At 36.1% G+C, this 23707-nt stretch overlaps 2 protein-coding genes across 2 annotated transcripts; one reads left to right on the forward strand and one right to left on the reverse strand.

Moving 5' to 3' along the window:
* Nucleotides 1-1630: 1630 nt before the first annotated feature.
* Nucleotides 1631-23697, reverse strand: LOC114716927 (uncharacterized). Its single transcript, XM_028901999.1, has 8 exons — nucleotides 23693-23697; nucleotides 5650-5695; nucleotides 5473-5548; nucleotides 5266-5324; nucleotides 5035-5177; nucleotides 3188-3395; nucleotides 2474-2646; nucleotides 1631-2024 (listed from the first exon to the last, which is right to left on the reverse strand). The coding sequence occupies exons 2-7, from the start codon at nucleotides 5650-5652 to the stop codon at nucleotides 2479-2481; spliced, it is 657 nt and encodes a 218-aa protein (XP_028757832.1). The 5' UTR covers nucleotides 5653-5695; nucleotides 23693-23697; the 3' UTR covers nucleotides 1631-2024; nucleotides 2474-2478.
* LOC114716909 (uncharacterized) lies at nucleotides 12731-13285 on the forward strand. Its single transcript, XM_028901971.1, has one exon. It carries the CDS (start codon nucleotides 12731-12733, stop codon nucleotides 13283-13285), a length of 555 nt encoding a protein of 184 aa, XP_028757804.1.
* Nucleotides 23698-23707: the final 10 nt, after the last annotated feature.

Here is a 23707-nt window from a genome sequence, read left to right on the forward strand (position 1 = left end):
AAGAGGCCTACCTTTGTTGATAAGGAATGCAAAAAGGACTGGAGAGAGTATTCTGTGGAGGTTAGATGGAATAATTAATGATGTTATGTTGGTATGTTGTTATTTGAAACTAACATGGTCCTCGTTCCAAGCAGTTGGACATTTTATTTTCAAGAAAACACCACCATCATCATCATAATAATAATAATAATAATAATACAAGGAGAAAAAAAGACAAATTTCAGTACAACAGTTGAAGGTGTTGCTGGGGAACACTTTACTGGGCTTAGATTAGAAGAACAACATAGTAAACGCAATTAAAACAAATTACTAAACGTAATAGGTCAAATCAAATAGGCCTCGTCCACAAAAGAGGGGGGAAAAAAGAATGTGAAAAAAAAAAAAAACCTTTTATGGCATGGAAGATTCTAGTGGCATTAAGTTGGACATAATTTGCCCCGAAAAAGAAAAAAGATAATTTTGATGCAAAATTTGAAGATGAACTGATATAGAAATAAGTCAAATTTTATTGCAAATTGAAATGCCATGGTCTTGTCATCGTCTCATCGCTCCATTCGAACAATTTATCGCGAATTATATAAGATATATATTGTCTTGAAAGTATTTACGTTTCTCTTTAACAGTTTAATCCGACAAAGGATCAATGATTTCAATGAATTAGGAAAAAAAAAGAAAAAAGAATCAAATCCATATACGTCAAATGGAAATCTGCATATTGTGTAAACGGATGTGCTCACAGTTACTTTTTCTGGTTTTCACAAAAAAATCTAGCCTAATTGAAGAAAATCAGGACATAAATTATTTTCATAGGAGAATCTTCCCTGCTCCTTACGAGAGCTTCTAGTGATGAGCACAAATTTGAACCGTTCATATTGAAATCAAAAGGTCCAAATTTAATAGAAAAATCTTACAAAAAAAAAAACTTAAAATCACTAAATTATTAGATTTCAATGCTCATCACTATAATGAACACCAAAACTAGAGTCTTTCTTATCATCCATTGAACACATGGCCAACGAAAGCAAGCACGGAAACAAACATAAGAGTTGCACCATTTTGTAAAACAAGAAAATGGAGTTTGATATACTCGATCTTAAATATATGACCTATTTTATAGTATAATTTACATTGCAAAATGAGTTGACAGGAGGGAGTATTATATTGCTCCAGCGCTAGGGACCCCATGACATGTGCAATCTGGTCATTTAAGATCCTCAGTAGATATGGTACCATTTGTACCATTAAGACACCAAAATATGGGAAATGGAGGACAATGACCAAATTCTGGTCCCAATGCCGATGCAATGAACTACAAGTCATGTGGGCCCAGGAATTTTTTCACTTTTTATAGCTAAACACATCTCTTCAATATCAATGGCGCACATTAAATCCTGATCATCACCATTGCACTTGCATGTGTTTGCCGGTAGTGGAACACACTAATTTTTCACAATCAACTCCCTCTCCACCAACAGAAAACATGCACTCAAAATGTTCCAAAGACCTAATCATAAGATGACCCACTTTGACCAACTCAACTGGTTCATTTTGAAAACGCGACTCACACAGACCATGAAGTTCATTTAATGGTCCAAAAAGCAGCATATCAGTAAATTCAGAATACAAATAATTCCAAGAAACGGAAATATACATTGAGTGAAAGACTTGTTAATATTAAGTTATTGACACAATTCATTTCAACCAAATATCTCCATTCAACTAGATCATGATAAAAGGTGGTCAACTTATAAAAAGTGCAGAAACCCTAGCATGATTCACGTCTAAGAATAGGTACAGCACACTGTCAACAACCCTATACCATATAACCAAGAAAATCTACCAAACCGGTGTTTCAGAATAAATTCATAAATTCTAAGCTGTACAATTGAGTCAAATATTGCATCTATATCAAAAAATACACCGTTTTCTCATAAAAGCATTATGAGATTAACTTTGAAGGCAATGTAACTCCCAGAAGAGGCACAAAAAAGGGTTGATTTCAGTTCCATGATTGAAGCAAGAGCCTGAATCAGAAAAGTATTGGTGAGATATATATCAATACAAGAAAGCACCATCATCTTCACATTTACTGTCAGAGGCAAAATGGTCCATTTTCTAACAACATTAGAACCCAAAGCCCCAACTAGGATCAAACACATCCACAGTATTTTTTTACCTAAATTATGGCCACTACTAAAGTCTGAACAAGGGTCTCTTGACAGCCTCGCAAAGCAAAACCGGTTTTGAGAAATTATTGACATTATCTCAGTAAAACAGCACAGTAAGTAGAACCCAAGCATAGCTCCACTTCTATTATCAAGTAAGCTGAGGTTCGTTCATAAAAAGATTGAACAAACTTATCTGTGTCATCATTTGAAAATTTTGAATGACAACTTAAAACTAAGACAACCGCTCATGAAACAGAAAATAACAGACCAGAAACAGAATTTTAAGAAGTGATAACACATCACACCTTGGTCAGCTTGACTTCACATGAACTTCAATGATATCATCATCTTCCATCCCAAGGCCACCAGGAGTTTGGGACGGATTAATTCTATCCCCATCAAAAGAAAATACTAAATGTGTCTGGTCAAGCTTTACTTTATCTGCATACATTTTGAAGATCCGTTCAAACTTGTCATCCTAAAAAAGTAGACAAACTTCAAATCAATCTTATGACATCATAGCATAAAGTGAAGTATGAATAAGGGGGAAGGGGGAACAGAGAGAAAGAACCGTCAAACTACATTTTCAAAGGATGGGTAGCAGAATGAAAATGTAACCCAAAGTACTGGAGAAAACTTTTTCATGAGAAAAGAAATCGTGCCTAAATCTCAGCAACTCAAATAAGCAGGTCAGTATTCTTCTCCCAAAAAAGCTTAAGAGAATAACAGTTGAACTAACATATTCACATCGTAAATAGAATAGAACAAAAGTTTGCCACGCAATTCTAACAGTTGGCTGTTGCTTAAAAGAAATAGCACAGCTAGTTCCCACTTTCAACATGATTTAATGTATATAGTGGCAGAAGCACCACAAATAAAGGGTACGTCAGACAGATGTTGATTCAAAGTTAGCAAAATAATTAATAGCCTTGGATAACTCAACAGTTACTAATAACAACAGAAAATTTAACAACACCGTATATATGCTAAAGGAATTGAACACAATATATATTATATACCATGTACACACGAAACTGCTTCACTCCATCCTTGTCTTGTATAGAGATGACAACCTTAACTCTTTCAGATGGTTTTGATGTTTTCTCAATTGCAGCATCCACAGAAGTCTGCAATAAATTATCAAGCTCCCTCTTTGCAGACTCCTTAACTTCTTGTAGCATGTCTTTTGCAGATTGTGCAAATGAGACAAGCTCCTGCTTTTTTAATCTACATGCAAGAACCAATTGTTGAAGCAACTACGAAACAATAGGAGAGAGAATAATATGGAACACTTCAGCATCTTGTCAGAAACAGAAAGATGCAAAATGTCTGGCTCATCTAAAAATCAAAGACAATCTTATGATTTCCTGCCCCCTGAAAGTCAGAGAGAAACTTTGCACATTTTACACAAATTTCCAATGATGAAACACACACACACACAGAAACTAAACGCAATATTAGATATAACACACAACCACACATGTAAATTATTTTCCTTATCATTGGAGTTGGTTTCTACATGATCACAGTAGTTTCTTCGTTCAAATATCATCCTTTTTCCTGTGGCCTGATTTCAAAAGTCATCACTTAATTTTTCTTGATATTTCAATTGTATTTTATATGGTAAAACCATCAATAAGGGAGACGGAGGAACACCATATGCCCACCTAGGTGGCCAAAAAAATTGATGGAAGCCCACTATCTTACATGGCCAATCACCCTCTGTCTCCTTATATTTTTCTTCTGTCAATGAGCTCTCCAAACTCTCCTCTAATAATAACCCAAAACAAGCAGTCCGAACAGCATTTCCTTGCTACAAAAATAAAGGTAGCATTTGTAGAATGTCAAGTCCATCAAGTAAATTAAGACACCGCTGGGTCTACCAGAGTTATTTCTCTTTCAACATTTTTCTTGTCCAGCATGGTGGCTAATGGAGGGGTTATAAATTCAAATGATCAAACCCATAAGGTTGACTGAATGTGTAGTCAAAGATAACTGATAAAAAAGAAGATACATTTCAGGTTGGACTTTGTCATTAAGAATAAAATAGACACAGATAGAGTTTTCCTAACAGGCAAAGAAATAGAAAGACAAATAATTCCCAATGGAGGAACTTTGCAGGGTTGGATTCTGGCTCATGCAGTATCACTTAACATTTTTCTCCCCAAAATTACAAGAAACCCGTATGATTTTGTAATGTTGTGAAATGAAAACCAGCACTTGTGCATTACTCCATAGTCAAAAAATTGACGGGACCTGCGGAATAGTGCATCTAAGGTTTATAGCAAGAAAAGGAAAAACGTGGAAGACAGCACATGTAAGGAAGGTGAAAGAATATTCAAATATCCTAGAAAAGGAAAGAAGGATGATACGGTTGGAAGAGAAAGTCAGGGAATCAACACCACGTTTATACAGTTTCATTAGAAACCAAGATCATTTCAATGTGTTAAAATTTATGTTTTCCTAATCCATTTAATTCAGAAAACAGACCAGATGGCAGTAATGCCTTCTCTTCTTTATCCATTCCAACCTATTACCAGTTATAGTTCTTCATGCACGTATGGATGTACACGAAATGCATAATTTTCGTCTCCAAAACCATGTCACCATGCCCCTTCAACTTCTCTAATTCTTATAGTCAGCTTTCAGCAGTGTCCGGCTCAGCATCACAAATAACCTAACTACTTGATTCTTTTAGCTTCGTACCAAAGTTAGCAGCCACCAAATGACACCAGTCCCCAACAAAATCAAGGGTGTATTTTGGGCATCAAAGAAACCCCGCCTTTTCAATATCCCCAGATGCCCACTCTCCCACCACACACACGCACACAAGCACAGACGCACGCGAATAATAGAATGCTCAGACCTCAACTCCTTTAATGTTGAATCCTCCGCAAGCGACTTCGATGCATCTCTCGAGACCTTTGGTGGAGGAGGTAGCCAGTCATCCTCTTTATCCTCAATATCGACCACCTCCACCGATTTCTCTTGATTCTTACCATTCATAACCTAAACAACGTAATAGTTTCAAAAAACTTAGAAACGAAGCATTCATTCGAGGCAAATTAGATGAGATTAGAGGTATAAGTTATATTACAGGATGACAAGTCTTCCTCTTTTTACCAGCATAAACCACGACCTCGTCCTCCTCGTCGTCTGCCAGAAATACAGAATTTAAAAGTCTCCGACAACATAAAATACAGAATTCAAAAGATTCTTGCTTCACAGGCTAAAACTACATGGACAATAATAACTTCCTCCCGAAAATAGAGGACATTAATAGTAGATAAGAAGGAAAAAGAACCTTCGAGGCACACAACATGACTAGGTTGTACACGTCTGTAATCAAACAAGGGCTCCAGTTCTTCCTTAGATTCCGCCTACATTGAAAAAACCCAGGGTTTAAGAAATCAGATTAAAGAAAAGTTATGAAATTTACTGAAGCAATTCAGAATTGAATTGTACGAGATAAGATTCAAACCATAGCAAAGACTTCGGTGAAGCTCCCTCGTTCTCCCTGCCCTGTTCTTTTTGTATACTATTTTCAATATCCCGCCTGAAACTCGAAATTGTACTGCCTTCATCGGATTTGCAGGAAAAATTAATAATAAATAGACGAAAAATTAATATATGAGTATTTATAATATAATAGGAAAATCTATAAAAAAAAACCTCTTAAATTTTAAGATCCCAAATCAAAAATTAAATATTTTTTCATTTATTTTTTAAGCATAGTTAATTGTTGATTTAAAATTTTAAAATTCAGTATGTATTTTTTGGGATTACTCTATTTGTAATTTATAGTTGGAAAAATTACTATAAAATCTTTTAAAAAATATAATTATTAAAAGACTCAATAATAACAAAATATCATATCAGGATGCATTGATAAGTTTCAGTATAAAAAGTAACAACTTTTTACTCGTTACAAAAAAAAATTTTATAATAATTTTTTTTCTTAGGACTCAAAACAATTCTCCTTTTATAATTTCAGCTCATTTTCAATTAAGTTTTTGTGGTTTTCTTATTGAGTCCTTATAATTTTGATCTCTCCTCTCATAATTTGTTAATTTGTGAGAGAAGTAGAAGCCAAGACATAGCTCTTACCCAGCATATACATAATAATTTTGTTGCAAGGATAAGTAAAAGCAAAATCAACGACACTACAAAAATTTATGAGTATAATAACTTTTATTTTTATATCGACAATAAACAAATTTTATTTTTAAAAACTTTCTTTTCATATACTTTCTCCTGTAATTTTTATAAAAACCCGAAATTTAAATGGCCTTGATTCTTTTTATGGGAACTTAATTGATGTTGTTTGAACATTTAATATGTTTTTACTATTTTTCTCCTAATTAATTTTATATATTACGTTAATTAAAAAGTTGGCAACTTGTCATATTATACTCTCTTTCATACCTTGTCTCCTTATTATTCCATTTTTCTCTCTTACTTATCCTCTTATAAATAAATAAATAGGGACATACTATTTTCGGTACTAATTATAAGAGTTAGTTTACTAATTTGAGGATATTAAGAAAATAAGTTAAGTTAGTTTTTTGAAATAAATATGTGTTATTTTTCCTAAAATATTCTTGCTAATCAAGCATATCGATTATAACTATCATTATTAGAAGGACTATTTTGGAAAAAAAATACATAAATATGAGAGACAAAGTGGATTGAGATCTTATATTTAGGACCAAAATAAAAGTTAAATAAGATATTATATTAAAGACCGAAGGTAGTACTTAAAAAAAAGTTCATTCTTTTTATATACTTATTATTTTAAATTAATTTAAACTTTTTTTTTAAATTGCGTGATTTAGATTAGAATAGGGGAAAATGACACATAAAGAAACCTGAAATTATAAAATGCCAAAATGGGAAGCTAAGCAAATGTATTACCAGGTAGGGAAGTGTTGCCTGATTTGGGATTATGCAAATGTTGGGTAATTACCAAACAGCCCCTCATGATCCAAACAAAGAAAATGACCAGTGGAAGTGTGCAAGTTGTAGCGGGAGCTGGAGGAAAAACTTCGGAGGGACCATGAACGTGGGATCATAAACGCGTGAAGCAAGAGCTGAACAAAGTAAGCAAGTGAGGTTAGTATTCAGGTTATATTGTTCTTCTTTCTCTTTTGTCCATCTCCTTTATGCGCTAGTTGATTTTCCTCTTCCTGTTAGATGGCAATGTCGATGTGGGGATGGTTTTGAGGTGGACAGGGTGGCGAAGCAGGGAGATGGTGTGGGTATATAGAAACTGTGGGGAAGGACGGTGATCAGAGGGTGAATGCATGGGGAAGGAAAAACACTGAGGGAGAGGGGTTTGATGGTGTCATAAATGGGTTAGAGTGATTAGTGTCAGATAAAGGCACAATGTTGAGGGGAGATTTGAATAATGGAGTGGATTGATTCTGAGAAAATAAAGCATTAGTGTGGACAGGAAAGAAATGAGTGTTTTGTTACAAATTATAAGCATAAATGTGTCAAACCCTAAGTTGGTCGTGTAAGTTGATGATGATGGTATTAAGTCATATAATCATTCGACTTCTGTTATCAATGCAGGTAATGAAGGAAAATGAATTTCGAAGCTGGGTCATCTTGTGAGAAGGAGTTGTTCTGTTATTTTCATGTGGGAGGAAAATTTGTGACAAATGGTGAAGGTGAAGTGAGATATAATGGAGGTGGCGTGAGGTTAAGAAGCATTAAGGATGGGCTGACACTTGAAGAATTGAGGCTAATGATATGTGAGTGGATTGGTGGTGATGGAAGAAATTATGACATTAAATACACAGTGGCCTTTGATGAGAAGACACTGATTGACCTTCATGACAATGTTGAAATGTATAACCTCTTTCAATACAATGGGAACAGCGGTCATGTGTATGTGGCCGAAAAAAGGCAGGGGTCCCCAATAAGGGTGAGCAAAACCGAACCGAAACCGAAAACCGAACCGAACCGAAATTAATTCGGTTTTTTTTGGTTCGGTTAATTCGGTTTTTTTTTCGGTTAATTTTTTTGGTTATTTCGGTGTTCGGGGTTCGGTTCGATTCGGTGAGCATACTAAAATTTCAGTTATAACCGAATAACCGAATAATAATTTTTTTTCTTTTTTTCTATTATTTTTATTTCTCTACTTTTTTTCCAAAATACCTCGGTCCCTCTGGTCGTCTCTCAGTCTCGCTCTCTCAGTCTCAAACCCTCATACTCACTCTTGCGTCTTGCCCTAAATCTTTGCCACAGCCTCCTACCTGAAACGAGTCACTCAGCTTCTCACCTTCTCCGAGCTCAGCCGTCGTCTGTCATCCGTCACCCCGTCATTGCCTCGCCTCTGGTTTGTGGTTTCATCGCTTCATTGGCTTGCCCCTACGACATTGCTCTGCCACCCCTGTGACAGCTTCGTCTTCTCCGGCAGCTTCTTCTTCTCTAGCAGCTTCATCTTCTCCGACAGCTTCATCTTTTCCTCTCCAGTCGCCGACACAGTCATCTCTGCATCCGTGAGTGGTGAGTCTATCATTCGACATGTTGTGTTCTTGTATATTCATCAATGAACAAATAGAAAACTTGGATCCATATCTTATGGCTTAAATGCATGTGATTGGAACATTACTTGATTTAACAGACAGTGAGAATGGGTGATGCTCAAGTTATATAATTTGAACCGGACTAAGAAGTCATATTAATGGGTGATGCTTAAGATACAGAGAGTTCAGGCTCTTCGTGTCATTTGACGTTTGAACATTATATTCTTACATTTAAATCATTTAATTAGAGGCACAAATGTTGTTGGAGACAAATGAAGAAAAGGGATTAATTAGGTACTTAAATTAGATGGACATTATGATCACACCCAGACGGAAATCAGGAGATGTAGCTTTCATGAAAAGTTATTTGATTTCATATTCATTATAAATTGTGGTTTCTTATATAATATGCTGTCACTGGTTGGGGAATATGCTGTATATGGAAGGAAAATCATGATGTTTTCCCCCGCGCAAGTCGCAACTGCTAAAATAAAAGACTTTATATTGTAAGCAAGTCAGAGTTGGGCTGTCAGATATTAAGATTTTTCTCTAGAAAGAACTCCATCCTTCTCAAATTATCTCTCCTAAAACCGGTTTTCTCGTCATTTCCATTTTTCAAAAGAAAACAAAGATTGGATATAGAGTGTTAGTTGTAGATTACAAAAGAATGACCAGACCGAGAAACAAAATTAGCTTCTGAAGAAAGAAAACCAAATCCAGGCGAATTTGAATTTGTTTTCAACTTACATTTCCTTTGCTTTTCTAGCTCGTGAAGCTCAGGTGGTCCTTCGAAATGTTAGCTTATCGATGGAAAAGCTTTGACGTTGACCTCAAAATAATTGCTGAACTGAGTTTTTCCCCCCTGCCTCTAGTGTCTATCTTAAGATAGACAGGACCAGGAAGTTTTTTTCCCTCCCTCCTTGTTTTATTTTCATTGTTCCTGATGTTGAACATTCTGGAGGCATAACCATTGCAAACCTATTGGCTAATGTCAAAATATAAAGTGTGAACTGCATTTCGTAGCTCACTACATATCTATAGTGGATTATAATTCTAATTAATTTTTGCACCGGATTCACTGGCACTATTTTGTCCTAATTTTGGAGCAATAAAAATATTCTATTTCATAGGATATTTTTGAGTCTATGGGAGAATTTGTTGATGGATTGAAGTTTTCTGGAGGTTCTCACAGCCTGATCCCAAAGACTGTTATTAAAGAAATGATTGACATGGCGCATCAGCATGATGTTTATGTCAGTACAGGCAACTGGGCTGAACATATGGTTGGGAAAGGTCCATCAGCTTTTAAGGAATATATTGAGGTCTGAGCTGATTGCATAATTATTCTGTAATGAATTTGTATTTCTGATTTATAAATCAGTGATTGACGTGGTTTCTTATTTATTATAGGAATGCAAGCAATTGGGTTTTGATACAATTGAACTAAATGTTGGCTCTTTAGGAGTTCCTGAAGAAACATTTTTGAGATTTGTTCGCATGGTTAAAGGTGGCGGCTTGAAAGCTAAGCCCCATTTTGAGGTGAAGTTTAACAGGTCTGATATTCCCAGAGGTGGTGATAGGGCTTTTGGGGCTTTTGTTCCCCCAGCACCTCGATCATCTGGTACAATGCAACTCTTTATTCTCTTTTTTGGTCTTTGCATAGGCACAAATGGGTCGTATGTGCGCGTTCTATCTGTCTCTCTTATATGATGGGAGTAGACATATTGAGGATTCTAACAAAATGTTTCTATTAGCGTTATTCTACTCATTAATGAGTGTTTATCTGGAAGTTATGAAAAATAGCTTTTGGTGTTTCTGCGCAACAGGTTTTAGGAAAAATACTTGAGTAAACAAATCTTATGCTTAATTTGTTTTTTTTAAGCTCTAAAGTTATGTACTCTCTAATTTTCTTATTTTCCTGTTTAATTGTAGTTGTTGATGACTTGGTGTTGGTGGCAGTTGCATGCAAGGAATTTGGGCACAAGGATTGGCTAGAATTTGTTATAATTTTGAATTTCACATGTTATGTTGTTAGTACTTGGTTGGTTTGTTTGGATTTTAATTATATTTGGATTTTTTTGGTTATTGGTTTGTATGTTCTTGTAGATTGATACTTGAAAGAGATTGATTATTATTTATTCTACTATTATATATTTATATTTTAAATTTGATGTCATCAACGTGCATTTGGTTTACCGAATCAGGAGTTGCAATCATGAATGAGCGTCTTGGATTGTTATTATAGATTGGGCCATTTGGTGTCATCAATGTGCAAAAATGCTTTGGTGTCATCAGGAGGCAAACATCGAATGAGGAGAGGCAAATATGTTAAAGGGATTTACCAAAAAAAAAAAAAGAGGGTCCAGCTTGGTTGGGCCATAATAGTATTAAGAAGGCCCAATAACCGAATTACTATACTAACCGAACCGAAATATTTCGGTTATTTCGGTTTGGTTATCTTACTGCTTTCGGTTTCGGTTCGGTGTTGTTTTTGCACTATTTTCGGTTATTCGGTTATTTCGGTTATTTGCATTAACCGAACCGAATAACCGTTTGCACAGCCCTAGTCCCCAACTAAAGGACAATGTAGGAATGTAAGTGGAAGTTTGTCTTAACTATTTGTTGTCATTTATGAATTTCATCTTGTCATTTGTGTTAACGAGTCTTGTCATTCTGAATGCAGAACAGAGAGATTCATGGGCATGTCACAGCAAACGGAACTGTATGCGTCTCCCATTAGTTTGTGCTGTGATTATGGCTGGCTCAGTTAAGAAAATGCTCGTGAATGTGACAATGATGAAATAAGTGGGCCCCTTAATGTGGATACATCCATCAGAGTTGAAAATACGGATGGTAGTGAGATGGTTCATGCAGAATGGAAGGGACATTTTACAGGAGTGGGCCAACATTTTCCTAGTGCAGATGTATTTTGGGTGTCTGCATACAAGTTTGCACTTGCAAACAAGTTTGTGCCCAAGTATGTGAGGAATAGCAAGGAATTCATGTCGATGAGGTGTAAAGTTGAGGGTTGTCCATGGAAGCTATGTGCAAATCATGTGGGGAAGAGTTGTGATGTGCTACGAGTGACGACATTTATAAACTGGCATGTTCATTCTGCCCAAAGATAGCTTGGATGTGATGCATAGTGGAAGAGCTAGTTTGAACTCATCAATAATAATTGATGAGATAAGGGATCATGCAGACAAGCGCACTTCTGAGATAAGGAAGAAGTTGAAACGAGAGTATGGGATTGATCTAACATATAAACAGGCTTATAGAGCAAAAGAGAAGTCATTGGAAGACATATATGGCAGGCCTGAACAATCATATATGCTCATAACATGGGTATGTGAAAGGCTAAAGGAAACAGATGAAAAATCCGTGGCTGAATGGACTGCTATTGGGAACCGATTTGAGCGTGTTTTCATTGCCTACGGGTCATGCATTGAGGGTTTCTTGGGTAGCGTGAGGCATATTATGTATGTTGATGGAACTCATTTAAGCAGACCATATAAGGGGACAATGTTGCCAGCTTCAACTTATGATGCAGATAACGAGCTGCTACCGTTTGCAATTGCAATTGTCAAGGGAGAAACACTAGATGACTGGACGTGGTTTTTCTATATGATAAAAAAAAATCCTGGGTTCTGTGGAAGTAACGATTGTATTAGATCGATACAATGCTATCATCGGAGGAGTGGCATCAATCTTTGGGGGTCAAAGGCATGCCTTTTATTATAGACACATCAAGGAGAATTTTAGTTCAGAAGTTATGAAAATGAATAAGGGGCAAACAAGAACAAATGGCCGATCAAAGGAGGATGCACTACATTTATTGGATAAAATTGCATATGCAAGGATGGATGAGAAATTTGAGACAGCAATGGATGACATGAGATCCTTTTCTCCAAGGCTATTTGATTGGCTTATTCGTCATGGGAAGATGTAGATAGGTAGACTAAAAGCAGGTTCCCATATAAAAGATGGGACAATATTACAAGTAATATAGCAGAATCATTCAATGCATAGATGGTCAATCAGAGAAAGCATACTGTACCCCAATTGATCTATGAGCATCGAGATAAAGTTGCAAGAAAGTTGCATGCCTCCTATGTGGCTATGACCAAATGGAAGAATTGCGTTGGTCCAAATATAGAGAGTAAGGTGCTGGATATAGTGGCTGGGTCTAACCATATGTATGCTGAAAATTATGGTGGGGGAAGAGTGAAGGTGACAACATCACGTGAAGACTATCAGGTTGATGTTGGATTACACCAATACAGTTACAGATCTTGGCAAATGACGGGGATCCCTTGTTCCCATGCTTGTGCTGCCATCAAGATTGTGCATGGCAATGTTTATGATTATGTTGATAATTGCTATAAAAAATCATCACAAGAAAAGATTTATGCTCTCAGTATGATTCCTGTGGTAACAACATGCATGCCTCACCCAAATGACTACTATAAAATAGAAAATGTCAGTGAGCAAGTTTTCTTGCTACCTCCCATTACATCTCGACCACCAGGAAGGCCAAAAGTAAACAATGATGAATCACAGTTCCAGAACAAACGGATATACTAATGTGGAAGATGCCACCAACCTGGACACACAAGGAGGAATTGCAGAAATCCTAACTCATCATGAAGTTTCGAGTATAGTGGGGATGGGTCATTTTTTAGTGTACATAGTTATATGCTCCGCCCTTGTCAACTTTTTTGGGATTGGGGTTGTAGTTAGGAGCTAAGTGGAGACATTTTTTTGTAAGTAAGGTGATAGAAATTTCAATGATAAGGGAGCATTAAGTGTGGCTAGTATCTTAATGTCCACTTGTCATTGAATACATGAAAGGAAGTTACTATTACGGAGATGTTAGCTTTTGTTAATAGCGCATTAGTTGTTGTCATTTTCAAATTTGTTCTGGTCATTGGCAGTGATGCTATCAGCATAAGCTGACAGTTGATCTTAAACTGATGTTATATAATCAGATCAGGTTATCCTTATCATTATCGTTGTCATATTCGGACCACTTGTTGTCATTTTTAAATTTGTTCTGGTCATTGGCAGTGATGCTATCAGCATAAGCTGACAGTTAATCTTAAACTGATGTTATAAAATCAGATCAGGTTATCCTTATCATTATCGTAGTTATATTCGCTTCACTTGGTGTCATTTTCTGTTGGATATCAACAGGATATATTGAAGTAAAATTGAGTGACCTGAACAAAAAATGGAAACCAATAGCACATGTCCAATGGGGTTGTTGTCATCATCTGTTTTGGTGTGGTTAAACTCAGATTCACTCATGTTATTGGGGAATAAATTGGCATCATGGATCTCAACAATCATAAATTTATGGACACCAATCTCTGTTAACCATAAGAATACACAGTAAATTTTTGGTCAGCCTACAATGCACATTACATACAGCAATCTAATAGAGGACAAGTGAATTATGAGCCTAACATCAAGACACCTAAGACTGATGCCTTTTCTTGGACTTTGTGCTCTTGGTTGGTTGTGGTTGTCGAATAAGAGTCAATGCCTCGTCACGTTTTTTCATTCAGTTCATGATTCACCAACCACCATGTCAGGTCACGACGAAAGCTAGTAACTTCTTCCTCTATGTAGGTAAGGGTCACACCAGGTTCCCATCTTCTCAGTCATATCATGCAGTGCGCCCCACAATCCCTCCTGTGGACACAACAATATTAACACAGTTAGTTAACATATCTGACATGTGCATTTACCACACATAATTCGAATTTGACAAAACTGACAGGTTATTCTGCTGGGGAACTTCTGCAAATATCATGGGAGACATTGGCTTTTTCCCAACCAATCCTGGCTTGACCAAGTTCAGTATAATATTGAACCTCATCCTCCGCAAAAAGATTCAGGACCAACATAGAAAGTTTAATGATTTTACAGGTTCAAAAACTAAGGTAAAGATAATGAGTTTTTTCTTACACAGTCATCCACAGCCATTTCCACTGGGTCTTTGATGACAACCTTCTTCTTATTCTTTCTGTCCTTAGTTCCGAAATGGTCACTCATGGAGTCTAATATGTGGAAATCCAATGTGCTGGGCTGAATGGCAACACAAAACCAGTGTTGGCCAACAAGAGCCGGACCAATTATGAAATCACATTTAGCTAAGTTGTAGCTAAGGAACCCAGGAAGAAAGAGCTTCTTATATTTTTGGGCTTTCCAGGTTGGATCATGTGCCATCATGTTCTGCATGACATGAAATTGTTAATCCATTAACAGAGAATAAGTCATTTCCAATTCAATTACTGTCATTGGTATTTGCATTCAGAATTATGCAACCTCACCATGAAATCCACATCGAAAATGTGCCTTTTCCCTGGTCCTAACTCTGCCTTTATGTCCTTCATCACTGCCTTGCACACCAAATTAAGCACCTACAGAAGACAAGTGAAAACATCATTCTGATACAATAATCTCACCAAACATTATCAAACATAATCATGGGTGCAGGGACAGAGCATTCTAAAATACCCTGTTATTTACTCTGTTCACTCCACCCAAGGAAAACAGCTGTTGTCGGTCTATATCTTCATCAAACATTTTGATGACAATCCTACAAACATTGTCAAATGTCAGTGACAGAAAGTATGGTATTGGGGACATCATCACTTGTCATCCCCATGTATTTTATTGTCATTTTCAATTCTATTGTTGTCATTGTTAGGGCACACTGTGTTATTTAAAAACAAAAGGCTAGCCAGGGATATACTTACATTTTCCCCTCTTCCTCTCCCTTGGGTCTACGGGATATTAAAGTGAAAAAAAATATCCCTTTCCTCCTTTGGCCTCTTCATCCTCAGAGCTGCCTTGAATTCCATCCACAGAGATTTAATTGTGGAACTCTTTGCCCTTGTTGACCTCCTAAACTCAGTCGATTTTTCAGGCCCTCCTTTCTCCCCACTATCACTACTCACCCATTCGTGATCCAACAGCAAAGGAACATTGGTAGAGGTCATTGTCAGTACATGTGTATCTTCCTCACCCTCATCATCTAAATTCCGAACCTCCTTATCATCATCTTCCGCCTCTTCAGCCACATAATCATGACTGACTTACATGTCATCATAGTCATCTTCCTCCTCATCAACCACATGACCTCCTTCCCTGTCATCATGGTCATCTTCCTCCTCATCCTCATCATCATCATCATCATCACCTCCATGACTATCACGGTCACCCTCATCTTCCACCTCCTCAACCATGTAATCATCACTGACTTCCCTGTCATGAAGGTCATGTTCTTCTTCATCCTCATCCTCATCCTTCTCATCATCTCCTTTGCTGGTTTCATCCTTATCAAGTTCCTCATCTCCGCTTCTCGTTGCAACCTCTCTTGCAATCTCCTCCACCACTCGATCAACATCATCAGCTTCTTCAACATTGTTACCACCTGCATCACCAACTGTTTCAACCCCTTCTTTAGCAGTGGCATTCTCATTCCCCATCCCCTTAACTTTGGCGTTCAATCCAATATGCAGTTTGAGTAGCTCATCATCAAGAGCCTTCATTAACGTCCTCTGGCTTTCTTCAAGCTTTTTAACAAAACAAGCCCTCAACTCCTTCAACGCCTGCATACACAGTAAATGAAGATATCAAAAAAATTGATCACTGTTATCAAATGCCAGTATCTCACTGGTTATTTGTAAATAAAGTCTTGTCATCTCAAGTATCAACCTTGCTAATAGACTTACTTAAACTCAGGTCACGTATATTTTCTAAATTCCCACATACCGAATCTAAAGACTGCAGAATTGGACTGTCCTCATGTCCTGCTGAGTAAACCTCGATGCCACTGCTTTCATGCAATATTCCCATGCTGCTACCTCTCTCTTTCTCCACCCTCTCCTTTGTCTTCTCCTCGGTCCAATATTCAATGGGGCTTGTTGAACCCTGGTCAACAAACAATCCTAGTGGGAAACGCTCAGCAAAATAAAGCTGCAAAACCAAATAAAGATAGGTCACACTTCTGCAACAATAACATAAAACAAAAATATAGTGAACCATAAGAAAAATATTGACTTACCAGCAGCAAATAAAGACACCCTCCAACACTGCAAGTTCCTCTCTTCTTCTTCTTCTTCGTCATCTTCACAAAGTCTCCCATTTCCTTCCACAGGTTCTTGATTATGTATGTTGACCAATCATATTTTCCAAACCCATCCATCGTGTGACACATCACTTTCAACAAACGTATATGTACAGTTGTGCTTGACCCAGGACATAAAAAAGCTCCAACCGTATAAAGCATAAATAGGAACTCAAAATTGTCACTTTCTTTCCCAGATAATATCCTCTTCAGTATCTGGGTAAATGGAACCTTCCAATAAGTGTCCTTTAACCTCTTGTATTCTGGGTCATCCTCACTAACATCAGATTTCACTTCCTCCCCACTGTTAGGTACACTTAGAAACTCATGAGCATCTTTTGCTTCAATTGCCTGCCCTTGCCCCCTAATGGTCAAAAAATACGTTGGTGGGTCATAGCATCTCAACAATAACACAAGTAGATCACGTGGAAGTTGCTTCACATTCATATTAAGCAAGTTCCCAAATCCCATCCTCTCAACTTTCTGCCTTAACCGCCTGTTTTTCTTCACATACTCAACCAATGATAGAAATCCGGGCAATGAGCACCGGGTGTATAAGGGAACATTATACTTCTTCTTCTCACCTTTCTCTGGCTTCGTTTTCTTTGCCCTCTCATTATACCTATCTTTCTCTTCTTCACTCAAGGCCCTCCATGCCTTCCCCACTTCAATTTTTTCCTCTCTTGCATTTTTACACTTCTTTCCTCGTTTTGCCATATACTCCCTTGACAAACTTAATTATTTTTATATTTTTTGATATCTTTTATATGGGTTTTGTCAACTTCATTAGTTCTTTTGGCCCTAATTGACTATTAATTGATTTAATATATTTTATTTTGAATTAATATTTTATAGGGGCAAAATTGTCATATTTTGGTTTAATTGTGAGTAATTGGTTTTTGAGGACAATTAATGCTACCTTATTCTTGAATTTTGTTTGCAGGTTTTTGGAAGATTTTAAAAAAATAAATAATTAAAATTAAAATTAAAAAAAAATATAATAAAAAATAATTTTAAAAAAAAGGGGAGCCCCCCACTAATAACCTATTATTATCATCTAAAGAGGGCGGAAGACGCAACACGCCGAGGAAGCATTATTCATCATCTTCATTGGCGGCGTGAAACAAAGAAACGAGCTGGGAGGCGTAAAAAAAAGACCGGAGGCTGGCAACACACGAAACAGAGGAGACACTGGGTGGCAGAGAGAAATAAAAGCGGAACAAAGGAGGCAGCACACGCGACGCTGAACGAGCTGGGGCAGCGAGAAAAAAGAAGAAACAGCAAAACAGAGGCTCATGGTGTCATCCTTAATCATCTTTTGCACTGTTCCGTCACGTATCTTCCATGGCAGACCGCAAAAGAGCATTGATTGTGGCATTTTTCATGGCTATGCGTGGCTAGAGCTATGAAATTCTCTAATTCAACAACAATGGCAGGAGCTTAGATAATCAAAGGGGAGTTTTAGTTGCTTTAATTTCTTACTCAATAATTGTTTAACAATTCCTAAGTCTTAGGATAGTTTTTCTGATTGTTGGGATAATTGTATTGCTTAATCTGATTATATTTGGAGATTATTGTGACTGAATTATTGCTTAGCATTTGACATTGGGCTGTTTATAGCTTTGATTTCAATTATAATGTTGTGGTTATGACATTTGTATTGATTTTGGAGTTAATATATTGTGATTTTCTAAGATGGCTTGGAATTTTGGATCATATTGTCTCTTGCTAGCTTTAATTCTGTTATTTTGGATTTAAGAGTTCTAATTAAGCATTGGTTTTTAGCATCCTCAATCCCATTTTACTATTCTGGTTGCAGTTAGTAAGTTGGGATTTTAGGAAAATATTTTGTGGCAACTCGAGGTGGCTCGGTTGTTGAATTAAAAGCTTAATTATGATTCTTAATTCATTGTTTTAACTCCCACATCTTTTAGAGTGATGATTGCCTGTGTTGTTGAATTGGAGGATTAATTTTTATCATTGTTATTCATGTGCTCATTTTCATTTTTTTCATCTTCGTTTATTTCAATCATTTTTATATAAAAATAACACACAAAAAAAGGTATTTTAACTTCAATTTAATTCAAGGCATTTAGTTAGCAATTCCTCAAAATCAAAAATCCTTTTTTATAGTTTAGACTACTTGCATTTATTTACTAGGATTTAATTTCATTTTTGGCTCCTCAAAGTGAATACGACTCGGATTGTGCACTATATTGCATTAATTCGGTTAATTTTTGGAATAACCTCAAAGCGACAAATTAAGGGCAAGTTAACTTCAAGTGAAACAACATAAGCCCACTATGTACTCCTTTGCTTTTGGACCCTTCCCCTTCTTCCAATACCATCTCGTATAGTTCTGCAAAGTCATCAATGTATGATCATTAAGTCATAATTGTTATACAAATACTAAATATCTAGTTCTTTCCAGGTATATTATGGTCATTTCCAGTTCCTTCATTGTCATTTACAATATGGCCATTACAGACTGACAATAAGGATGCTACTATGAATATGGTCATTTCCAATTAATTTATTGTCATTACTAATATGGCCATTACAGACTGACGACAAGGTCATTACTATGCATATGGTCGTTTCCAATTAATTCATTGTCATTTACCAGTATGTTATTGTCATTTCTAGTTCATTCATATAATCTTTCCAGTCAATCAGACAGTAAGGTCATTACTTTGAATATGATCATTTCATGTTCCTCTATAGTCATTTACCAGTATGTTACTGTCATTTCCACTTCGTTCATATAATCTTTCCGGTCAATCAGACAACAAGGTCATTACTATGCATATGGTCATTTCAGGTTCCTTCATTGTCATTTACCAGTATGTTATTGTCATTTCCAATTCTTTCATATAATCTTTCCACTTAATCAGATAATTTTCCTACTGATTTGGAAACCCATTTTCCCCTAACCTCACAGTTCTCAACTTCGTTATAGTAAACAATTAGCATGCCACACAAACTCAGCATAAACCCTTAATCACCATTCCTGTCATTCACAAACTTCATCGCGTCATATCTAAATATTGCCTAATCATTGCTTCCACCACTCACCCAGAAACGTCGACCACAGCACGAAACTTAAATGCCTAAACTTACCTTAGTGAAATGCCGCTGATGCTTGTTAACTACAATGGTGAATCACCACGCGCCACCCTTCGTCCTTCCACACAATCACACCAACGCGACCATGTTCGCCCTTCAAATAGCACACCCTTCCACTTCGAACTCCTCTGCTGTCTTACGCACACACTATTTCGGGGTCATCAACTATCCAACTTGCTGGCGTTTTTAGGGCATAAACGAAGATGGTGGAAGTGAGAAACCAGGAAGCACGAGTGGCAGTTTGCGCCTCTCTCTCTGCTTTCAAACTCTGACTGGCAGAAAGGTTTTTTAGTAATTGCCCAGCATTTGCATAATCCCAAATCAGGCAACACTTCCCTACCTGGTAATACATTTGCTTAGCTTCCCATTTTGGCATTTTATAATTTCAGGTTTCTTTATGTGTCATTTTCGCTTAGAATAGGCTTATAATCTAATTAATTATCACCTATGCGATTGATGGTTTTAGTGACTGCATTGTTAGTCAATCTTTTGAATTTCAAACCCCTCGCCAATGCTAAAATGGATTCACATTAAAAAAAAAAAAAACGGAGTTGATGACGTAGAGAATGAGGAGAGCAATATGTACAAACAAGTAACTCAATACTAATGTCATCTAATGTGAATCTACATATCGTAGAAGATTTTCTTTTAAGATACAAAAGTACATCTTTTGTATTCCATAATTGTCAACAAATCTAAGATAGAAGCAAGATCTCCTAATATGCAACTGGCCCAACAAAAAAAAAAAAAAGGTAAAAAGGAGAACAACTATCAACAGTTGGATTGAGTACAAGAAACTGATGCCTTTACGACTGAGGATGATATTCCTCTGATTCTAAATTTCGATAATTAAGAAAATAACCGTCAGTTCATAATAACTCAAGGAGAATAATCATCTGCACCTGAGTTGAGTTTGTGTGTCCATATTTACATACATATATGTAAATATATATATTAAAAAAATTAGTTAAAATAGTTATTTGTAAGAAATGTTTATTAGTTTTATAAATACATATTTAATCATTTGTATTAGAAACTATTCTTAATAAAAATTTCTTAATAAATACAATTAATGGGGATAATTTGAAAAAAAAATTATAAATTTAAAAAGTAAAGTAAATTAAGATTTTTTATTTAGGAACAAATTCCTCTATTAACCCCTGCATAAATGGGAAAAAGTTGTTTTAAGAGACGTTTATTTAGTAACAAATCCCTCTATTTAGGAACATAATTCATATTCCAATCCGTTGATATGAATGACTTGATATCCCAATAACTTGATGCCCTATAAGCAAAGATAATCTTTATCAATTTTTTTAAATAGGTACCACATTGAGAGATATTGGCCGGTTTGAAAAATTGACACGCTTCAACTTCAAATCTATCACTAGTAAAAATAGAGAGAAGCATTACTCCACTATTAGCAATGCAAGCCATGTATGTAATTGAAACATTTTTCTCTCTCCCTTCTTTTTATTCTATTTAAAAAACAATGGAATCGCTTTTTGGTTCTAACACTTTGGGTGGGTTGTTGCTCCTCAACAATAGCATTTCTCGAGGGAAACTCATCCGTCAATATGTCGGAAAGAGCAAACCCTCCATGAACCTGAGGAATGAAGGTTACCAAATGACCAAAATCCCACCCAAAAAAAAACAAAACAAAAACAAAAACAAAACAAAATCATTAAGGACCTCCACAAAGCCCGCTACTAGACAAATGGTGGCAAAAGTTGGAGAAATAGAGAGAAACAAGGAGAGATGCTTTATTATATTCTGCATTTCCTCAAATTTTCATGCTTGGCTAGACCATTGATTAAGAATTTTGGGATTAGAAAATTTTGTTTAAGATTTGCAAATAGAGGAGAAGAAGAAAACTATAACCAGCACTGACTAGATGAAGCCTAACGTTGTGTTTGGCTCGATAGAGGAAAAAGAAGGGAAGAGATTTTAATAAAGGGAAGGGGAGAGAAAGAAAGAAGAGGGTAGCTACAGAGGGGAGGGTATGGCAGGGGAGGGGAGGGAAGGGATTTTAATGAAGGGGAGAGAATGAGAGAAATTTTAATGATATCTTGTTTGGTTTGGAAGCGGAGGGGAGGAGAGTTAATCAAAATTTGACTATTTTAATCTTATAAAATTAAAATGAATTTTCCTACTTTTTTATTTTGTCAAGATATAAATACGTATAATACAATTTACCAACTTTGACTTGCCATAATAAAAATTATTTATGACTACTTATTATTTGAAGTTGAGAAGAAGATGACGATTGATAGACTCAATTGTGCGGCGGCAACTTCTTAGGGTGTGGGCATAGCAGATTAGGGTATAGAAAAACAAGAGGGTTGAAAACTCCAAAAAGCAAGAGAACAATTAAAATATTTTACTCAGATTAATTTGGGAGTATAAAATTTTATTTTTCATATCTCATCTCTCCTAAAAAAAAAACTCTATTTTTGGAGGGGGGTTAGAAGGAAATAGGAGGAAAGGAGAATTACTCTCCTCTTTAAAAAATATCTCAACCAAACGAGGGGAAGGAAGCAACTCCCTTCCCTTCCTTAAAAAATGTACTAGTCAAACAAGGGGAGGGGAGTCCTCCCCTCCTTTCAAAAAAACCCATACCAAACATAATGTAAGAGAAAGGGAAAACTTGAAGCAGTGTAAAAATTTATGTAAGGGCTATCTTGGTCATTTTACTTACTTAAATAATACTCTTCTGGTCCTTAATATATGACTTAATTGTTAAATTAATTTTGGTCCTAAATATAAAACCTATTTCTCATATTTATCAATTTTTTCTAAATTATCCGTATGTATGCTCCCTCAACCATAATTAAGTAGGAGAAGGAGGGAGGATAATAAGAAAGATGATTATGATGTTTTAGGAAAAAAATTATATTTTTTATAATCAATTAACTTACGTACAACCATAATTAAGTAAAAAAAGGAGGAAGGATAATACGAAAGATGATTATGATGTTTTAGGAAAAAAATCATATTTTTTATAATCAACTAATTTACGTAACTTCTTTAATGTAATCAAATGAATTAAATAGTTCTTATACTAAGGACCATATGAGTAAAAAATATATAAAATTTTCGTTCCATATTAATAATATGCCGAACACAATGTAAACTAGAAATGTTTACCATTACTATTATTATTATTATTATTTCTTCTTTCTATGCATCTTTTTTTTTTAATAACAGGATTTTAGGAAAAGGATTGGCTCATCCACGATCCAAAAATAGGATATTTAACGCTTGATCTACTGGGACCTATCCCTACAAGCATTGGAGTATGACAAACAAGCCTTTTTTTTTTCTGGCCCAATAGGTAGGATCTTCCAATTTCACTATGCTGCGATGATACCTCTCCTAGCGCTGTGACTAGAGTCATGACAAAGTGGCACTCCCCAGAATTAAGCTCCTTTTGTTTGGTGAGAGAGTCCGACCTTCTCGCTAGCTGAACCCGCAGACAAGGGGTAAAAAGCAAAAGAAACATTTTATTAATAACTAGAAACAAGTCTAATCCTTTCTATGCATCCTTTTTCAGTGGTATATATCTAATCTAATCGAAGTATAAAATCCCAATCAAAGAAGGAGGTCCAAAGTATAGGGAAATTGCACTAAAAGGAAATGACAAAGATATTTACCGTTAACGGCCTTAAATTCCCATAATTAGTATTAGAGCCGGCATGACCGGGAGGGGTGTGAAATTACCAGAATACCCCTTGATTCTCTTT

Source organism: Neltuma alba, unplaced genomic scaffold (genome assembly GCF_004799145.2).
Source record: "Neltuma alba isolate B1F8T4 unplaced genomic scaffold, ASM479914v2 tig00011698_pilon, whole genome shotgun sequence".
In the NCBI taxonomy this organism is placed as follows: Eukaryota; Viridiplantae; Streptophyta; class Magnoliopsida; order Fabales; family Fabaceae; genus Neltuma; species Neltuma alba.